Source organism: Penicillium atrosanguineum, assembly GCF_028827265.1.
Source record: "Penicillium atrosanguineum strain IBT 20685 chromosome Unknown utg000002l_segment0_segment0, whole genome shotgun sequence".
NCBI classification, from domain to species: Eukaryota; Fungi; Ascomycota; class Eurotiomycetes; order Eurotiales; family Aspergillaceae; genus Penicillium; species Penicillium atrosanguineum.
Window position 1 is genome coordinate 923160 of NW_026623134.1, and position 19080 is coordinate 942239.

Below are 19080 nucleotides of genomic sequence, written 5' to 3' on the forward strand. Positions count from 1 at the left end.
TATTTTATCCAGAGGAAATCTACAGTGTGTTCGTCGGTATTTGATGCCACCACCAATTGCCGATTTGACGGCGTGACCAATGGGAGACCCGGCAAGCCAGCTGAATCATCCCATGTTCACTCTCCGTCACGATTGCTTCTTTCTCTGCGCTGAATCGTAGCGCCTTGAGCCCGTTCTTTGCAGCAGTATCTCTGAAGAGCTCGCAACTAGCTTGTGTTGATCTGCGGAATAACTGGGGCTGGGCCACTTAGGGTTCGGAGCGATTTCCTTTCTCTCCCCACGGGGAATTTCCAGTGGCTTGCGCTAGGGGTCATGCGATATGCTGGTGGTCAGCCCGTTTCCCCTCATTCGTGCGTGACTCGTAAAACACCTAGAATTGACTCCACGCTAGCTTCATTAGATGGCCTATCCTCGGTAGATTTAAGCCAAAGCAGTTTCCAAAGGCATAAAGATGCAGCGTCACCAAACGATCGGCTTAACCCCGGAGCTGACTAACCCGATCTCCGGGGCCCCCTCTCCGCCTCTGTTGAAGCTTCCCCAAACCATCTTCGGAAATCATGACCCATTTTCTGTAATGCTTCTCCGTGCGCTTCGTCATGGTCCTTCGAAAGTGTACCATATGTGACCGCCGGTTCAAGAAGACGGAGCACTTCAAGCGTCATGAGCGGTCTCGTCAGTCCCCCGCGTCCCGCAAAAATCCATGTTTGGATGCTGACCTACATATAGACACCAAAGAGCGCCCCTACGAATGCAACGTGTGTCACAAAAGCTTTTCGAGAAGGTAAGGTCATTCCAAACGCGTGGAATCGCGCAGGCGCATCGTGGTGGAACTTTGTTATCGCGCTATCGCAGAAAAAACTAACTCACCCGCAGTGATGTCCTGAGTCGACACGCCAAAGGCCACAACCAAGCCGCGGCGACTGCAGGGGCAGCGAAAGCTTCGACGGCAGAGCAAGCTCAAAATCGGCGCCCCTCCGCGATAGCCGGCGCATCGCCAATGGTGGGCGGTCCTGAAAATGGGACACCTCTTCTGCCCACTATTGGCACGGATCCGCATCAAATCCCCAATCTTGCAACACCGCGCGATATGACGCTTTCAGCCACCGGAATTCCCCCCTCGAGCTTGGATTTCCTTGCAGATATCTCGGCGCATCATGGCCGAACAGAACCAGACATCAATTCGATGCTCATGGACGACCAGCAGCAGCAGTATTTCGGCTGGAATGAACCAACTCCCATCGATCAAACTCAACGGAATGGCATGGGTTTTGAAAGTGTGCCAAATGATATGCTTCAGTTATGGCTCGAGCCTCGCACGGACACGGGATCCAATCATGGCTCGCTCGACATGTTGCGTGATACTCATTTTCCCCTGATGAGTGAGAGTAATATGGTGGTCACACCAGATCAGCCAAATCGCCATTCTGTTGACGGCAACTTGGGTGGTGATAACATTCCCATTGAGCGTTTCACCAAAGTCCAGCGCTACTGGCTTGCTCCCCCAAATCACACAGGTCGTCTCATGAATAGCTTGTGGCGAGACATTGTCTACGCGGACGTTGACAATATCTTCTCTCTTCATTCCACCCAGGCCCCGCTTGACAGCGGTTTGCTTCAAGGATCAAGATGTGGTGTGGACGAGGACTGCAGACGACGTCTGCAAGCTGCGTTTGGTCAGACATTCGCATATCCGCAAATGCAGTCGCCGAGAAACGGTGCTGCCTCTCCTACTCCCACTGGCTCAGCTTCCACTCCTTTTCCAAGCTTTCCTCCTGCAGAGATCTTAGATATGGCGTTAGATCTATACTTGCGCACTTTCCATCCTCTCGTCCCATTCGTCCACCTCCCGACCTTCTCTGCGAAGAGGACCCGCCTACCACTCCTCTACGTAATGTGTCTAATTGGTATGATGTTGCTGGGCACCAAAGGCACTGCCAACTTTGTGTCAAAGAATTTTACAGTGAGTCGCTTGACTCTCGATTATGCGTTTACCAAGTACTAACAGCAACCAGTTCGTCCTAGAAAAAATTACAGCCGACTTGGCAAGGTGCACTATGGGAGCTGAATCGCCAGCGAGTGCCATGTCAATCTTTGCAACGGCTTTCTTGTTTCTAAATTTAGCGGTTCTGACAGGAGTATGTAACTTTTGCATCTGAAATTGAAAATTGATGCTAATTCTATGTCAGGAGAAAGCCCATCTGGAACAGTGTCAGATGCTGTACGTCAATCTCATGTCTGTGAGTCAAACACCGTCCACCCTTTTTATTTACAGCTCCCATACTAATGCTCTCCATAGATCACTCAACGACATGGGCTATTTGCAGCGACTGAAGGGCAAATTCTCGACATGAGTTTATTCGAGGCAGTGCCTGACATCGACATGAGATGGAAGGCGTGGAGCAAAGTTGAATCCGCAAAACGAGTCGTCATCGGTCTCCTCCTTGTGGACTCCTGGTACTCCTCGCTTCTTTCAACGAGCCCAGTCATTATCCCAGACTCTGTCCAAATCATCATACCCTGCAGCGAAGCCCTCTTCCGCGCTCACTCGTCGATGCGATGGACCCAGCTCATCCGTAGCGGCAAGCGGATTTTGATGCCAACGGTGCTGGCACCTTCTGAGAACATCAACATCCCGACGCTTGAAGGGCCCATGGATGAATTCTGCATCCAAGCAGTACTGGCAATGATTCAACTTCGCCAGTCAGAGGCCTACCACCGCCTTCTCTCAAATCGTGCAGGATATCCTTTCGCGCCCTGTCATACGTACGCAATGGACGGCCGTGCAAGGTGTCTCCCGTCACTCCAATCAGAGATTGCGACTAGCTACGGTGAAACGATGGACCGGCTCAACCCCAATGCTCTCATCATGTGGCATCACATGTGTATGATGCTTACAGCCGACATCCAGATCTTCGACTTCGCAGCAGGTCGTGCTGGGCCAGCTCCAGCTCGGAAAGCACTCGACGACATCACCGAATGGTCACAGACCCCCGCAGCCCGACGTGCCTGTCTTCATGCGGCGCAAATCTATAAAGCCATGACCAACCGCAAAGCCTCCGACCATCCAACCTTCCACTCCGTCTTCTCCCTCTTCTCCGCGGCCCTCGTTCTGGGCCTTTACACATTCATGGTACCCAACTCGGCCGGCACGCCTTCCAGCGTCGGCTCGATCGAGCTCCTGGACGAGGTTGATTGGCAGCAGGTTGGCACTGAAGGCTTCACGAGCTTCATGGAACCAAGAGGCAGCCAATCATTTTCACCAACCGATGACCCGGCCGTGAACTTCATTCGCAATGGCGCCACAGTCTACCTCCGTGGTGTACCTTTCCAGGGCGGATACCAGTCTGCCAGGAGGATCCTGCTGGACTACGCTAGTCTGCTTAAGGATTCTGGGAAGTGGAGCGTCAAGAAGTTTTCTTACGTGCTGCACATTATGAGTGATGTGCTGATGGACGTGGAGTAAAGCCACTCCTTTTTCTGACTGGGGTGCTGGCCCCGGTCTTAGATTTGTGTTCTCGTGTATTATCATTCATGGGTTGGTGGGATCGGCTTTACAGGGCTTTCAAGGTGATTAGATGAATATGACCGGAATGACATATAATTTACTTCGAGAAAATCGCTTTCATTTTGTGGCTTTTTAGGATAGGTGCAGCCCGGACCGTGTGGAACTTAAGTGCGATATAGGTGAGAAGCCGCATGAGCCTTCAAATGTTCGGGCCCGACAACCATCCTGCCTTTTGCAGTGACTGCCATCTGGAACTCATCTGCCCAACAGAAGCCAGGGCTTGGTTCCGCTATATGCTGTTTTAGCCAATTGGAAAGCAAGATTTACCGCTCCACTGTCGCCCACTCGCCCGTAGATGGATCTCGAGACCCAGCTCTGGGCGCTAAGCAAGACAACGTGTATACCAGTGTCGCAATTTGGTAATTACCCAATTTCAAGCTCGGGAAAAGTCTCAAAATGTTCCAGTCGTGCTATCAGGGACAGGACATGTCTCGGTCTCGCTGCCGCCTTCCGCCTCAAACGACGAGGGTAACCAGGATGGCACGTCAAGCAGGGTAGAATCAGAGCATTCAATCATAAACTTTCGATGAGCTTACTCCAAGCTTGAGGTTTGCAAGAAGAGAATACGTGTCCATCCTTGTTAGCGCTTGGTAAAGCACGCTACAGACTGGCTACGTTCCCAGCGCCTAAAAGATACGCTGTAGCTCAGCCTCGCTTTGGCTGAGAGCCCAATTGACCCCTCTTCAGCCGCCAGGGGCAGCTTTTCTTAGCCAAAAATCCTCAACCCTCAGCAATACCAGCTTGACCTAAAAAGTGGAACCAGCATCTTCTCGGTATGGAAGGTGTTTCCTCTGTCTCGGCCATCTTCGCAGTAATTCAGTTCACGGGTACTGTTGTGAAAATATGCGGGGGCTATATCAAGGAAGTGAAGAATGCACGAGAAGATATATTTCGCCTACAAGAGACTGAAAAATATTCAAACAGTGCTCTATGAGCTCAAGGATCTGCTTTCAAGTCCTCGTGGAGAAAAGCTGCGCTCTTCCTCGCAGCTATGCAGCCATATTAATGTTTGTTCCGCACGATTGAAAGACTTGGAAGATAAAATCAATCCCGGAGACCCAGTAGGGAAAGGAAAGCAACTGATGAAGCGATTTGGTGTTCGAGCCTTGAAATGGCCTTTGAAGCGCGCAGAAACGGATAGCATCATTCAAGGCTTAAGAAGAGATAGGGAAATATTTCTTGCTGCTTTGCAAATTGATGGGACGTAGGTTATGGACAGAATCCTCTTCTATGCTTCTATCTGGCTGATGTGTCTTTAGACGTATCTTGGTCGTCGTGGATCAGCGTACAGAGGACATCGACAAAAATTTAGACCTTCATAAGTTACCATCTGCATCCGGAGCTGAATTCAACTCTCATATAAATCAACACGAGGATGAATGTCTCCCGGGAACCAGAACCGAGCTTCTTAGGCAAATCATGGAGTGGACTACGTCGCCACACGGAAAGTGTATTTTCTGGCTCCAAGGCCTGGCAGGGACAGGAAAATCGACAATCTCGAGAACAGTGGCAAGATCCTTGAAGAATGAAAACTTCTTGGGAGCTAGCTTCTTTTTCAGGAGGGGAGAAGAAGACCGAGGGAGCGCCACCAAGCTTTTTACTACAATTACGAGACGCTTATTGATGGGAGTTCCTGGCTTGGTTCCTCATATCAGGAAAGCACTTTCTGCTGAACCCGATATCGCAGCTATGTCGCTGAAAGAGCAGTTCGAAAAGCTTCTTCTGCGGCCTCTGTTGAGCTTGAAGTCTGCTCATGGCCAGATACAGACTGTCATCATCGTGATTGATGCCTTGGACGAATTCGAAGGCGACAAGGACATTCAACTTATCCTCCAGCTTCTCCCACAACTGCAGAAGCCAACAGCTATACGGGTACGAGTCTTTTTGACAAGCAGACCGGAGCTACCAATTAATCAAGGGTTTTCGAAGATTACAGACCATCAACATCTGATTCTTCAGAATATACCAGAGGCAGTGACGCAAGGCGACATATCGCTATTTTTTTATGCCCGTTTTGCAAAGCTGCGAGATAGTAGAGATGACCTTCCCTCAGGCTGGCCTGGCAATGAAAATATTCTGGCCTTGACTGCAATTTCAGTCCCATTGTTCATTTCTGCCGCCACCGTGTGCCGATTCCTTGAACATGAAAAGTTTGAACCAGCAGTGCGTCTTGAGGCACTACTCAAGGACCAAAGTAAATATGCCACAAAGATGGAGCGGACATATCTCCCAATCCTTGAGCGGCTCCTTGAAGGTGAAGATGATGAAGATTCAACACAACTACTTGAAAATTTGAAAAACATAATTGGCGCTATAATTATTCTTGCTGTTCCTCTTTCGGTCAATACCTTCTCCCAGCTCCTCAACATCAGGGTGTGGGCTATCAAAACTCTACTAAGATCATTCCACTCGGTTTTAAACATACCTACCGACGACGACATACCGATTAGGACTCTCCACCTGTCATTTCGAGATTGCCTGGTTCTGTCAAAGAGTCCTTTCCGCGTGGATGAGCAAAAGACACACAAGAATATTGTCAAATCCTGCCTTGCAGCCATGCGTCATCCTTCTAAGGGGCTGAAAAAGAATATTTGCGATCTATCAAAATTTACAATCCGAAGGACAGAGGTCGACGCCCAGTCCATCAAAAAACATTTATCATTGGGGTTTCAATACGCTTCTCATTACTGGGTGTATCACCTAGCTCGTTGCAAAGAGCTGATCACCGAAGTAGATGATGTTCTCGCGTTTCTCCAGACCCATTTCTTGCACTGGTTTGAAGCAATGTGCCTTCTGGGTCTTACATTTGAAGTTGTAGCAAACATCGATCTACTGCAGTCGGTATTACAGGTACGTATTGCCCACAAGATGCCTTGGCTACTATTTTGCTGAAATGTACAGAGAGATGAAACCCGGGACTGTTCGAGTTCTTGCATGATGCGAAACGATTTGCTCTAAAGATTCGCCAGATGGCGGACGAGTTTCCTCTTCAAATCAATCGAGCAGGACTTATTTTTGCACCAACAATGGCTCTGATTCGGAAGCAATTTGAAAAAGATCTCCCATCTTGGATACGTGTATTATCCAATATTCCAGAAAGATGGAGCGCAGAGCTACAGGCTCTCGAGGGTCATTCAGGGTGGATTCAAACTGTGGCTTTCTCGCCGGATGGTCGTTTGCTAGCGTCTGGCGCTGACGATGAGACTGTTCGGCTCTGGGATACGACCACCGGCGTTCTACAAATGACTCTCGATCATGATGATTCAGTCAGGTCAGTAGCCTTCTCACAAGACGGTCGATTACTAGCGTCTGGTTCTACCAGCGGAATACTTTGGATCTGGAACACGGCTACGGGAGATCTGGAACGGACTTTTACAGGCCATTCGGACCCGATTTTGTCGGTGGCCTTCTCGTCGGCTGGCCAGCTAGCCTCTTGCTCTATCGACAGTACGGTACGACTCTGGAACATGGTCACAGGCACTATAAAGCATGTTTTCACAGGCCCCTCGGGTTGGGTTTGCTCGGTGGCCTTCTCCGTAGACGGCCGGCTTGCCTCTTGCTTTGACGACAATACGGTGCGACTCTGGAACGCGGCTACAGGCGAACTTGAGCGGACTTTTCCGGGTCATTCGGCAACAATTACGTCGGTGGGCTTCTTAGCGGATGGTCGTTTGTTCTCTTGCTCCAACGATATGACCGTCCGACTGTGGGATACGGACACGGGCGATCTACTGCAGGTGCGAGACTTTCGGGAGGGCCATTCAGACCCGATCAAAATGAGAGTATCATTTTCGCAGGATAGCCAATTACTCGCTTCTTGGTCCTTTGACCGCCACGTCTGTCTCTGGGAAACCACCACTTGGGCTCTACAACAGATCCTTGAGGGCCATTGCGACCAACTTACCTCAGCGGCCTTCTCGCAGGAAGGTCGGCTACTAGCGACCAGCTCCGATGATAAAACCGTTCGTCTCTGGGATACTGCTACAGGCGCTTCTTTACTACGGACACTTAGAGGACATTCATCCTGGGTTACTTCGGTGGCCTTTTCGCCAGATGGTCGCCTACTTGCCTCTGGTTCGGATGATGGCAGAATTATTCTTTGGAATGCAGTCACAGGTGTCCAATCTAGCCCACCAAACAGCAGTCATGCGGCCCCGGTCATGTCAGTGGTCTTTTCCCCTGACGGCTCGTTAATAGCATCTGGCTCCAAGGATTCAACTATCGGTCTTTGGAATACGGCCACAGGTACTACTCGTCCTCAGCTTTACGGGCATACCCGCTCAGTTGAGTCGGTGGCCTTCTCGCCGGACGGTCTTCTGATAGCATCAGGCTCGAAAGATGAAACCATCCGCCTCTGGGATACAGCCACAGGCAAACTTCGGAAGACTTCAAGGGCTAATGGAGAAGTCACCGACTTGGAGTTTTGCAAAGATGGTTCATGTCTTAGGACAAACCTGGGATATTTCGAAATACCAAGCCTGCGTCAGACAGTTCCTCTCAGTCTTGATAAACCAGAGGCGAAGACGTTCCTGGTCGAGAATATGTGGTTGAGGCTTCCAAACGAACGAGCAATATGGCTGCCCGCTGATTATCGAGCCGTGTGCTCCGCGGTCAAAGGCAATACTCTTGCCTTGGGACATGAATCAGGAAAGGTCACTTTCATTGAATTTCGTCCCTAGTACGTACTTATCCACGAAGTTCATTATTCGCTCCGCCGTTTATATAGTGTAAAAGCAACAACGCTGTGCTATGCAAGGACACAATAATTCATTTGTACAAAATGCCGTCAACCATTTCCCCAATAGCGAGCGAGCTCGTCAACCCAGGACTTTCAATGCCCAGCAGATTAACAAATCCAGGGAAGCCCTCCTCTTCCTGTATCACAAAGTCCTGGAACGTCTTCCCAACATTGACACCTGCGCCCCGGCCTAGCTTAGGCCTGATCCCACAATAGTCCAGCGCAATGGCCGACGGATCAACGCCGGGCATATACGCCAGGATCTCTGGAATGGCTTGCTCCAGCCGTGTAGGGCTGGGCTTCAGATCCGTCGGATCATCAACCCACTCCACGTCAGGCCCGAAGCGGATTCGTCCACCCATATCGAGCGTCAAATGCGTTCCTAATCCGCCGTGGCCGGGTAATGTGGCGGGGTAGACAAGCACGGAAGTACGAGGTCGCGAGGCGCCATAGGAGAAATATGTGCCCTTGGCATAGTGCGGCACGCGATGGCGCTCGGGTGGGAGAATGAGGTTGTTGATAGCACATGCCCCGTGTCCAGCACTATTTATCAGTGTTTCCGTGGTGATAGTTGTCTCCGAACCGTCCTCGTCGGAGACGGCGGTGATCTTGAACTCGCCATTGACGGCCTCAACATTCGTCACGCGCGTCTTGAACACGGTGTCGCCGCCGAGGTTCTCAAAATCACCATGTAGATATGTCATCAGCGAGTGGCTATCAATGATCCCGGTTGTCTCGCTCTCCACGATACCCGCGTCGGCTCTCACATCAGGTTCACGACGGGCCGCTTCGTCGCTGCCGACCAGCCGGGTCGGCGCGTCGCCCAGCCCCTGTGCATGTCTATGGACCTTTAGGCAGGCTTCCCATTGCTCCGGTGTCTGGGCAACAATCCATTTCTTGGTGTTACGGTGGGGGATGTCGTGCTTGGCACAAAGATCGTAGAGCATGTTTCGGCCGCGGATGCAGAGCTGCGTTTTCAGCGAGTCGGCAGGGTAGTAGAGGCCTGCATGGATGACCTGTCTTAAAGTTAGTTGTGTTATTCTAGGTACTCAATCATAATTGCCATTGAGGGTTCACGGCGGAGCGGTTTCTCGAGTTCTTACCTCTGAGTTGCGGCTGCTAGTCTCGGTGCCGGGGGCATCGTGCCGTTCAAAGAGGACCGTCGAGGTGCCTTCGCGTGCAGCAAGCTGTCGTGCGACTGCCAGTCCAACGACGCCCGCGCCGATGACCTGTTCCGCGTCAATGGGGGGGGGGCTCTTGGGTTGTTGCTATGCAGCTCAGGGTATTATCCGACGGAGGAACCGGAGCAACCCAGGGGAGGACTCACCGCATGGGTAAAGTCGGCTCGCGAAACCCTCGCGGAGGAAAAGCAGCGGCGCAGAGCCGGTGTTCCCTTCAAGACACGCGCGAGCATTTTTGCCAGGGGAGAATTGTGGGCAGCAATTGAAGCTGTAGAGATAAAGCAGGCCCCGCAATTGCGCGATAATGGGCTCCGCTGACGCGGGGCGGAGCTTGTCCGAGATCAACCATAAAGCAACTACAGCTACAACTGTGACTACGACCATGAAGTTCAATCTTTATTGGAAGGGTATGTTAATTTATTATGTTCGGAGCGCTTTACAATGCCATTGACGCCAATTTCCAGAATGTACATATTCGCAAATGTCATACGATCGCTAACGCTTGCTACAGTTCTTAAGCATCTCCTCCATATGCTGCAGGCCAGTTAGTATGAAATAATTCTATAAAATAGTTGAAGAACTGACCTGTCTTTGCTCGACTGCTAATTTGCCTTGGGTATCCTGTTTCCAATTAGCATTTGCATTTGGTCCGGGTGTCCTTGGTCCTTCGAAGACGTACACTAATGATGGTTAAGATCAATGAATAATTGTTGAATAGGAATCGCTCCCTGCGCTTTGCATCCGTGCCATTTCGACTCAGCTTGGCGAGCATGGCATCAAATTCGGTGCTTAACCGGGCCAGACTGTTCGACACAGGCTCATCATCTCCGGCATCGCTGCTTAGGACCAAGATACCATGCATGAGTTGTCCAAACCGTTGCGTGAGGAAATGCGGGGCTGATGAGTTCTTCAAATCATCTCCGCCTGCGATTGATAAGGCGGAGACCGCGCTGCGACCGGTATTGGAGCCAACCCGTTTGAGTGACTCTGAATGTAGGTCCATAATGACCTGGAAGCGAGGCCACAACTGCATGTTGATCCCGTTCACGTATGAATCGGCTACAGGCACCTTGCGTCGTTGGAGCTCGAATGCAGATCTTTGGTTTAGGCGAACGCACATGAGAACACCCAGAGAATCAGTGGTATTCTCGATAAGTTTCTTGGTCAAGTTTTGGCCGAGTGCAAAGATAGGCTCAAATACTTCCACGGCCTTGCGCGAGATTTGGTGGAATGACAGGGGAGAGAAGAACTCAGTCATAAAAGAGTACTCAGCAGATATGTTGTCCACTAGAGCGACATTGAAGTTTCGGAATGGCGCTTCGATGCCATGATATGTATTATCTTCTTCGGCCAGGAAAGAGGATAATGCCTGTTGGTTTCCGGTTCGAAGGATATCAATGCGTCGACCTAATGAGAAAGGATCATGTGCGGCAGAGCCAGCTCGGCCGCCTGGGAGAATGTTCCCTATCGATCATCAGCGTGTGTAAAAGTTATGTGGATCGGGAGGACCAACCGGACCGGTGCGAATGATCACCTCCGAGGACTTCATTTCGATCACTGGGGTAAACTTTGATCTTGTCGAGTGCTTGGAGATAACGGGTGAAGTTGGAATTGTAATACCAGCGCATTGTGTTGATGTATGCTTGGGAAATCTCTCCAGCAAGTTTGGGGTGGGCTTTTGATAGATAGCTGTACAGGTCTTTGAACCTCAGTAGTCGCTGCTGCTGGATAATTTGCGAGTTGATGTTCGGTGATCGCATTGCTCTGATCTGCAATACCAAGTAATCACGAATGCGTTCGATCGCCTGTCGCGTGGTCAATTGCAGCCCAATGCCCATTTTCTTGGCCGTCGCTTACCTTGTTTTTTAAGTCAACCAACAGTGGGCGCACATCCTCAATGGCCTTGAATCCATTGGACGAAGCTGCTTTGGTTTCGATGCTCATTGTTCGAGCATCAATTTCATTCAGGGCGCGCACCCAGCTCTCATCCATGGGCCCCTCGGCGATCGTACGCACAGCTTTCGGTGAGATACTGATCTCTTCCACAGCCGGGCCAAGTAGCTTCTCCACATTGCGCCTGTTCTCCAACATGGCATTCAACTGCGTCGAGCGGGTCTGCAACGTTTCAATCTCCGCAGACACCGCCCCCAGCTCGGTCTGGAAGTCATTCAAATACAGCTCCACTGACTTGGACACATCGTCACAGCCGGCAATTGATGTGTGCAGCTCCTCGAATTTGTCTCGCTCCTGTTCGAATTGCTGAACCGTCTGAGCATTGATCTCACTGCCCCGTGCCTTTCGAGTCGGTATCGGGTCGGCTTTGACCGCAAACTCCTCCAGACTCAATCCGTCAAAATTAATAGCCTCAACCAGCTCTATTGGTCTATCCGGCACGGTCGATAAATGTGGAATGTGCTTCTTTTCTTTCTCCTTGCCAATGATCCCGTTCAATACCTCCAACGGGTCAGGTACAACAGCCGGGCGCGATCGCTGCGCGCTTGTTTGCCTTAGGCCTACGCCATTGGAAGGTCTTCCTGTTCCCGGAAGAGATGTCGTCGAGTCGCTCGGAGTTAACAGCAGAGAAGTGGACGAGTTTCTGGAGGCGGCTCTAGGGCGATTGTAGGGGTCACGGGAGAGCTGAGAGGAGGATCGACGAGGTAACGAAGGATTTCGAGGAGCACCCGAGGGAGTCGATTGGCCTGAAATGCGATCGCGCCACATCATTCGCAAGAAATAGCAAAGGAATCGAAAGCCGGGAATCGCGTAGAATACACGTACAATACAATCGAGACTTGGAAGCCAAAGCGGCCCCGGAGACACTAAACCCAAATAGGACGTAGCGACCAAACCCCCCACCACAAATGCTTTTTCTGTCGAGAAAACTTCTCTTTCCTTCCTCCATCTCGACTTTTACTCCTTTAAAACCCACCTCACCTTCGAAACTACCATCACAATGGCTGACGACCGGGTATGTTGCCTTCCCCTATTACAATCTTTTCTACACCCTTCTTCTCGACCCATTTGGCTCCTTGGGCTCTCTGAGCCCCGCATCTTTTTGCGACTCCCCTCTTTTACACCACGCAACCCCTCTCGCCCACCTTACAGCCACAAACTAACATGGAATTAGGACTTCACTTTCGACTCTGCCGATGCCGGCGCCTCGACCACCTACCCCATGCAGTGTTCTGCTCTGCGCCAGGGTGGTCACGTTGTCATCAAGGGTCGCCCCTGCAAGATTGCCTCTATGTCTACCTCCAAGACCGGCAAGCACGGTCACGCCAAGGTTAACATCACTGCCTTCGATATCTTCACCGGCAAGAAGCTCGAGGATCTGTCCCCTTCCACCCACAACATGGATGTCCCCCACGTTCAGCGCACTGAGTACCAGCTGGTGAGTTTTGCTAAAGCCCATGTCTCTTGTATACAACCGTGTACTAATTGCGGTTTCTCCATAGCTCGATATCACCGATGATGGTTTCCTTTCCCTGATGAAGGAGGACGGTGACACCAAGGATGATGTCAAGGTCCCTGACAACGACATTGGTCAGCGTATCACCAAGCTCTTCAAGGATGAGGAGAAGGACACCAGTAAGTCAACCGGCAATCTCCCCCGAATCTTTCCGTTCTAACGATCCGATTTCAGACGTCATCATCCAGTCCGCCATGGGTGAGGAGGCTGCCGTTGATGCCAAGGAGGCTCCCCAGGGCAAATAAGTGCAATACCCCCGGGTCTCCAACATGTTATGTCAACCTTTACGTTTCAAATGGGGCTTCTGTCCCCCCAAAAAATTCATCTTCAATGGTTCCATGGAGGATGTCAATCCTTGACAACTGACGACTTCGTCTGCTGCTTCAAAAGATCAAGATCTGTCCATCATTTAGCCTTGGATGTAGGCTGTACCGACGAGAAGGATTGCTTTGGTTGACATCATACCCGTTGGCCGAAGACCAGTCTGAGTTCCAGCATCTCATGATAGTGTGACGAACGAATAAATACGTAAATCTTATTTGTGCTCAATTCTTTTTTCTCCATAATCGTAAGGTATATCCCCACATGCAGTGTATCACGGATATTCTCAACTTTAGAAGGCTGTGGTGGACACCGAAGTGCTAGACTTTTGAAGTGACTACAAAAGAGTGCAGACAGACTTGGAAATAAGAAACTACTATATGATCCTACATTTTCTTTGACATATCTAAAGCTTCTCGTTGCATCCCTGGAGGTCAATACAAATAGGAGGGGTGCATCGGCGGTCCGCTGGGCAGAAAAAATATGTTCCGGAAAATCGAACATTCACTGGCAGGCGAACATTCCTTGCCTGACCAGCATGCTCACATTGCTTCGGCATGGACTATGTCACCCGCGGGGTATGCGGCCAGGAGGGATGCCGTGAGAGACGATATTATCTCGACAACGGTCACTGGTTTTGTCGGCGCGGCCACTTACAAGAAGTATGCATGTCTCTTTTTGCCCTGCGCTCAATCCCCCCTCCCCGCATCTTGACTAGTCACAAAGCGGGGAAGCCTGCTATTCGTTGGTCTCGATGGCTGAGACTGTTTGCAGGGTCAACAAATTGAAGAAGATCCGGATGATTTCGGGACTCAGGGTCAAAGGCACCGGGTGAAGAAGGAGAAGGAGGAGAGGTCTCGAAGGAGTATGTCGGATCCCGTCGACTTTATTCAACCGCTAAACGTGAGCAATAGCCTATCGTGGTCGACAAGCTGCTACTTTATACCTACAGGCGTATCAGTTGATTCTGTGGAAGCAATGCGATGCGTTGGTGAATGATCATGGCTTCCCAGAGGAATTCGAGGTGAGTCCGAGGAACGGCCCCTCAAGCTTCGAAATGAATAACAAACCACGGGAACTAACATTGTTCAGGCCGTTGTTCGAGATCTCTGGGCTTTACGGCTTCAAGGCTTTACACTGCGGATCAATGCGTCCGCAGATGACGAAGATGATGAGAGCGAGCGCGAAGTCTTCAGCTCTCAGGCCGCTGACACCGACGAATCCGACGATCTTGGGTTCAAGGCAAGAGGAAAATATCTTCAGTGGCCTCGTATGCTTGACACGGTCGGTCTCTGCTATCTGGCAGCTCTCTTGATGCGACTTCCTATCTGTGTCAGTGACTTTTATCAGTACGTACCTGCCACAGACGTCTTTCTAGGCGTCCTGGATATTGTGCCTTCTTGCTCTATGAAAAATGCTCTAACGTATGTTTTGAAATTTGCAGCTTGATTATACGCCAGGAAATTCCCTATATCCGGGCGGTCAGAAGTGTACCCCGAGACATGCGAGATAAACTCCCTCCCGAGCTAATCTCGCTTATCGACCTTGTTGTGAGTGGTTCACTCTGTGTAGCTTGACCAAGTCAAACGTCTGCTGACCTTTATGTAAAGCATCTCCCAAAAGCGGAACAAATACATACTGGATGTAGGGACTTGGTGATATACTATCAACGCCGCTTTGAAATTGCGCTTCCTCCGTTGAATTCACCTCTTATTCTTTATCGACACATCAAAAGGCTGGCCATTCCAAGTATACCTATCTCACTCATTCATGCTGTAGAGAAATAACACTGACAATATCTAGTCGATGTGTACGACACAGTCAAGACTCTGCAACAACTCATTGACTTCAATTTCACATACCCAAGCGTGCTTGAAAGTCAAAAACGAAGGGACTCGCTCAAGCTACCGGAAGTGCAGCTGGTGGTACTTCTTGTCATTTCTACAAAGCTTATTTTCCCATTTGATGATGTGAAGCGGTATACGGCCTCACATAGAGAACCTGCCACCCAGACCATGGACTGGTCCAGATGGGCATACAATCAGAAATGGTTCGAACACCTCTCCATGGCCCAAGACGACAAGCTCGACAAAGAGACGCTTATTCGAGTCAACGATCACGACGTCTTACAAATGGAGCCCGATCAGCTGGACCAGTATATGGACTGGTATGAGAGCAGCTGGTTAGATAATTACAGGTCAAAGCACCCCGTTGCCGACCTGTTCTCGCCCAGTCGATCGCAGCCACACAATCAACCAAAGAGCGAGTCTTCCGATCCCAATGAAGCTCTTGAGCGAGTTCTCAAATCTGTCATGGTCGCCCTTGGACGCGCACCAGTCAACCCAAGCGAAGATGCAGACCGAATTCGACCAGGATCATGGTACCGTCGGTATAGATGGGAGTCTCAACTTCCTGAAACAGCCCGCAGATTTTATGAAATTGTGGCAGATCTGGCTTCCATATCGTTGCTAACCCTCGTGCGAGCTGTTTCTGTGACTGAATGGAGAATTGCCAAATGGCTGGAAGACGAGCGGCGCGAAGCCTATATGACTAAATGGGGCATGGCGGAGGTTGATGACGGCGATGGCACCGAGATGGATGAGACAGACGAGGAAAAGTCCGAATTTGAGGCGAAAGAGGGTTCATGATTTAGGCATAGTTGAATTCTAGATATGGGTTTCATTTGCATGAGCGATGGGTATTGATTACAAGAAATGAATCCATTCAAATTTTGAACGTGACAAGAAATGTAGCAGCTTTTATACTGATAGCATTGCTATTACATTAGAGTCTGGATATCTGTCAATTGCTATATGTAGAAATGAACCGAAATATCCGAGTCTAGACTGCGATGAACATTGTCCTGTTTTCGCAAAAATAGGGTATAGTCCGGGATGACGACGATCCAAAAATGGAAACTGGGGCATATCACGTGACAGGCACGGAAGCGGAAAGACAGCTAGGGCTTAGGGCACTCCCCGTCGGTCCACCTTTGCTAAGCGAGAAAGGCTCAAATGTGCATCGCCTCCTCCGCCTTGAACTCAGCGACCGACTGCCGACACCAACGAGAACTCGCAACCAGTACGTGCCCTACAAATCATGCCAACGCATTCCTGAGACCCGTGTGATCATGATGAGCTAACATATTCCTTTTCCCGCGCTTTCAGTGCAGATGTATGTCACCCTAAATCCCCGACCACTTCGTTGCCCGCGAACCGCCCCGCGACCGTTCCCAACACGCACTTGGAGGAATCAATGAATATGGACTAATACGGCTCAATAGCTTCGTCAAGACCCTGACGGGTAAGACCATTACCCTCGACGTCGAGTCGAGCGACACCATCGACAACGTCAAGACCAAGATCCAGGACAAGGAGGGCATTCCCCCGGACCAGCAGCGTCTGATCTTCGCCGGCAAGCAGCTCGAGGATGGCCGCACTCTGAGCGACTACAACATCCAGAAGGTACGAGATTTCGGATCCGATGTTCTTTCATGGTGGGACCGGGCTTGGGGAACATGATCTGCTTCGAAGGTGGAAGGGGTTTTTGACATTCGCCAACAACTACGACACTGTCTGCGACACGAAAGAGGAAGATCAAGCCCGGACCTTTACTGTGATCGCGACTAGTTTTTGGTGGAATAGTGACTGACATGGCACCAACTACAGGAGTCCACCCTTCACCTCGTCCTGCGCCTGCGTGGTGGTATCATCGAGCCCTCCCTGAAGGCCCTTGCCTCCAAGTACAACTGCGAGAAGTCCATCTGCCGCAAGTGCTACGTACGTCTACCCCTTGGATATGCCGGTTGAATTGTGCAATGCTATTTCCAACAATGCCCGGAGACCATTACGGCATATTGCGACTACCATCAGAACAATAGACTAACACGAACTCTGCATAGGCCCGTCTTCCTCCCCGTGCCACCAACTGCCGTAAGAAGAAATGCGGTCACACCAACCAGCTCCGCCCCAAGAAGAAGCTCAAATAGATGACTCGCTTTTTGGTGTTGTGCTCGGTGTGCTGTGGTCAGGAATCCAGGTCTGGGGTATGGCTGGAACGCGACATGGAGAGGTTTACACATGGCGTTAAAGAAATGATGAAACAATCACAGCCACAGTCATACTTTTGTTAGTTGGCTCCTCTCGGCTTCCAAGCCCGGTGTCCATGAATTGAAGTAAAAGTTCAAAACATTCCAACACTGCTCGGGCTATGCCTTCGTTCTGTAGGAAAGCTTTTTGGGCTCTACGTATGCTATGTGGTCTCCAACCCAAGATTGGCCAGAACTCTCTTGCTTTTACTACAGCGGGGTAACTGCAATTGAGGGTCTAGATTGGTGCTTTCGGTTGAGTCTTATCATAACGCGTCGCGGAGTACCTTAACTACGTAATGGCTAGAGGCAATGTTTGATTGCAGGTGCATTACTCATTGAACTTGTACGAGCCGCCGACAGCACGTAGAACACATACAATACAGATACATGATCGAGTCCCAAAGACCACGCCAAAAAAGCACACAAGGAATCCATTGCTACCGGAGCAAAATTGCTAAAGTGTCCAGAATCGCAACCCCGCCAGACTTCCACTCTTTCGGTCTGTGCTTTAGAACATCATCCGCTGGTTGTCGTCATCGGCGTTGCCGGTGTCCTTATTCTTCTTCGAGACCGGGCTTCCGTGGCTGTGAAGGTAAATTAGTCGCAACTTAACTGCAGGGAAAGGAAAGACCCACGCGAAGAAAAGGATCTTAATGGCAATAGCCAGACCCGCGTGCAGCGCAACAACCAGAATTAAGAGAATTTTGCTGGCCTTAGCATCCGTGGCATTCATAACCGGATAGAGGTTGCGCAGCAGGAAGAACACAGTCCAAGCAAAACCAACACCAACTAATGCCCAGTTGAGCGCAGTCAACGGGCTCCAGCTAACGAGCGCCACAGCAATCCAGACCAAGTTCGAGTATCCGTAAAGAGCCCAGCACTCGATCAAATCAGCGGTTGAGCTCCCGAACCAGCGCAGAGCTCCCCACAGCGCAATAGGCAAGATACCCGTGTAGCCATAAATCAAGCCCGCCGCCCCAGACAGCAGCGTGAAGTCATACTCGAAGTGCTTGTCATCATTGTTCGAGAGCCACTGGGAGATGCTTCCCGTCAAAAACAGGATTACTACAACGGTCGTCGCAATCCAGACAGGTCCGTAAAGGTCGGCGTTGCCTTCGAGCACGTCCAGGAAGTTCGATCGTGGGTACAGGGTTGCCATGCAGCGGCGCATTACTTCGTTCGTGTCGACATCGAAGAACCGCTCGTAGTAGTGGATGGACCACCAGGTGTGCTTTGTCGGCGTGCCGCCAGGGGAACGGCCACGGCCGCGCGAGGAGCTGCCGCCTAGGAACGGGGCGGAATCGGCTTGGGCTTTGGCGGTGCGTTGATCGCTTTCAAAGTCTGAGACACGGTGAGAGTCCAATGTTTAGTTACCTGGATTGAGAAGGGGATTTGTTGCCGTTGGAGGGGGCTCACTGGACGGGTGGAATTCAAGGTCCTCTTGCAGGTCGGTGTGTCCGAGATCGCCCTGTTGCTGTGTGAGAGATTAACGGTAGACGAATAGAGATCATGACTGCTTACCTCGGCGTCCACGTCGACAACAACGTCGTAGCCACGGTTCGCCATGGTGGTGGATTGATTTGGGAAGTTGTTATCGGGAGTTGGGAAGTGTACACATCAGCTTTCCCCGAGCGGGAGAGCGCCACACTTAGCCACTCCGCTTTCCATAGCTCTCACCTTGACTTACTTGAAAATGTACGTTTTCAATTGATTTGA

At 50.6% G+C, this 19080-nt stretch overlaps 7 protein-coding genes across 7 annotated transcripts; 4 read left to right on the forward strand and 3 right to left on the reverse strand.

Moving 5' to 3' along the window:
- Positions 1–596: 596 nt before the first annotated feature.
- On the forward strand, positions 597–3463 carry N7443_002087 (fungal specific transcription factor domain-containing protein; the record flags this gene model as incomplete). Its single annotated transcript, XM_056882143.1, has 5 exons — positions 597–781; positions 874–1960; positions 2013–2135; positions 2187–2237; positions 2297–3463. 5 exons carry the CDS (start codon positions 597–599, stop codon positions 3461–3463), a joined length of 2613 nt encoding a protein of 870 aa, XP_056743984.1.
- Positions 3464–4340: 877 nt separating this feature from the next.
- N7443_002088 (WD40 repeat domain-containing protein) lies at positions 4341–8244 on the forward strand (the record flags this gene model as incomplete). The annotated part of the gene is made up of 4 exons (XM_056882144.1): positions 4341–4392; positions 4490–4769; positions 4825–6415; positions 6493–8244. 4 exons carry the CDS (start codon positions 4341–4343, stop codon positions 8242–8244), a joined length of 3675 nt encoding a protein of 1224 aa, XP_056743985.1.
- An 88-nt stretch (positions 8245–8332) lies between these two features.
- N7443_002089 (NAD(P)/FAD-dependent oxidoreductase) lies at positions 8333–9717 on the reverse strand (the record flags this gene model as incomplete). Its single annotated transcript, XM_056882145.1, has 3 exons — positions 8333–9319; positions 9407–9571; positions 9631–9717. 3 exons carry the CDS (start codon positions 9715–9717, stop codon positions 8333–8335), a joined length of 1239 nt encoding a protein of 412 aa, XP_056743986.1.
- A 262-nt stretch (positions 9718–9979) lies between these two features.
- N7443_002090 (putative GARP complex subunit (Sac2)) lies at positions 9980–12205 on the reverse strand (the record flags this gene model as incomplete). The annotated part of the gene is given in 5 exon segments (XM_056882146.1): positions 9980–10018; positions 10070–10105; positions 10164–10933; positions 10998–11325; positions 11342–12205. The coding sequence occupies 5 exon segments, from the start codon at positions 12203–12205 to the stop codon at positions 9980–9982; spliced, it is 2037 nt and encodes a 678-aa protein (XP_056743987.1).
- A 232-nt stretch (positions 12206–12437) lies between these two features.
- N7443_002091 (Eukaryotic translation initiation factor eIF-5A) lies at positions 12438–13198 on the forward strand (the record flags this gene model as incomplete). The annotated part of the gene is made up of 4 exons (XM_056882147.1): positions 12438–12452; positions 12612–12875; positions 12940–13072; positions 13128–13198. 4 exons carry the CDS (start codon positions 12438–12440, stop codon positions 13196–13198), a joined length of 483 nt encoding a protein of 160 aa, XP_056743988.1.
- Positions 13199–13831: 633 nt separating this feature from the next.
- N7443_002092 (TFIIB-type zinc finger domain-containing protein) lies at positions 13832–15922 on the forward strand (the record flags this gene model as incomplete). Its single annotated transcript, XM_056882148.1, has 7 exons — positions 13832–13936; positions 14049–14177; positions 14227–14298; positions 14367–14623; positions 14719–14824; positions 14885–15023; positions 15078–15922. 7 exons carry the CDS (start codon positions 13832–13834, stop codon positions 15920–15922), a joined length of 1653 nt encoding a protein of 550 aa, XP_056743989.1.
- Positions 15923–17872: 1950 nt separating this feature from the next.
- N7443_002093 (Yip1 family protein) lies at positions 17873–18930 on the reverse strand (the record flags this gene model as incomplete). The annotated part of the gene is made up of 4 exons (XM_056882149.1): positions 17873–17948; positions 18000–18705; positions 18781–18838; positions 18886–18930. The coding sequence occupies 4 exons, from the start codon at positions 18928–18930 to the stop codon at positions 17873–17875; spliced, it is 885 nt and encodes a 294-aa protein (XP_056743990.1).
- Positions 18931–19080: the final 150 nt, after the last annotated feature.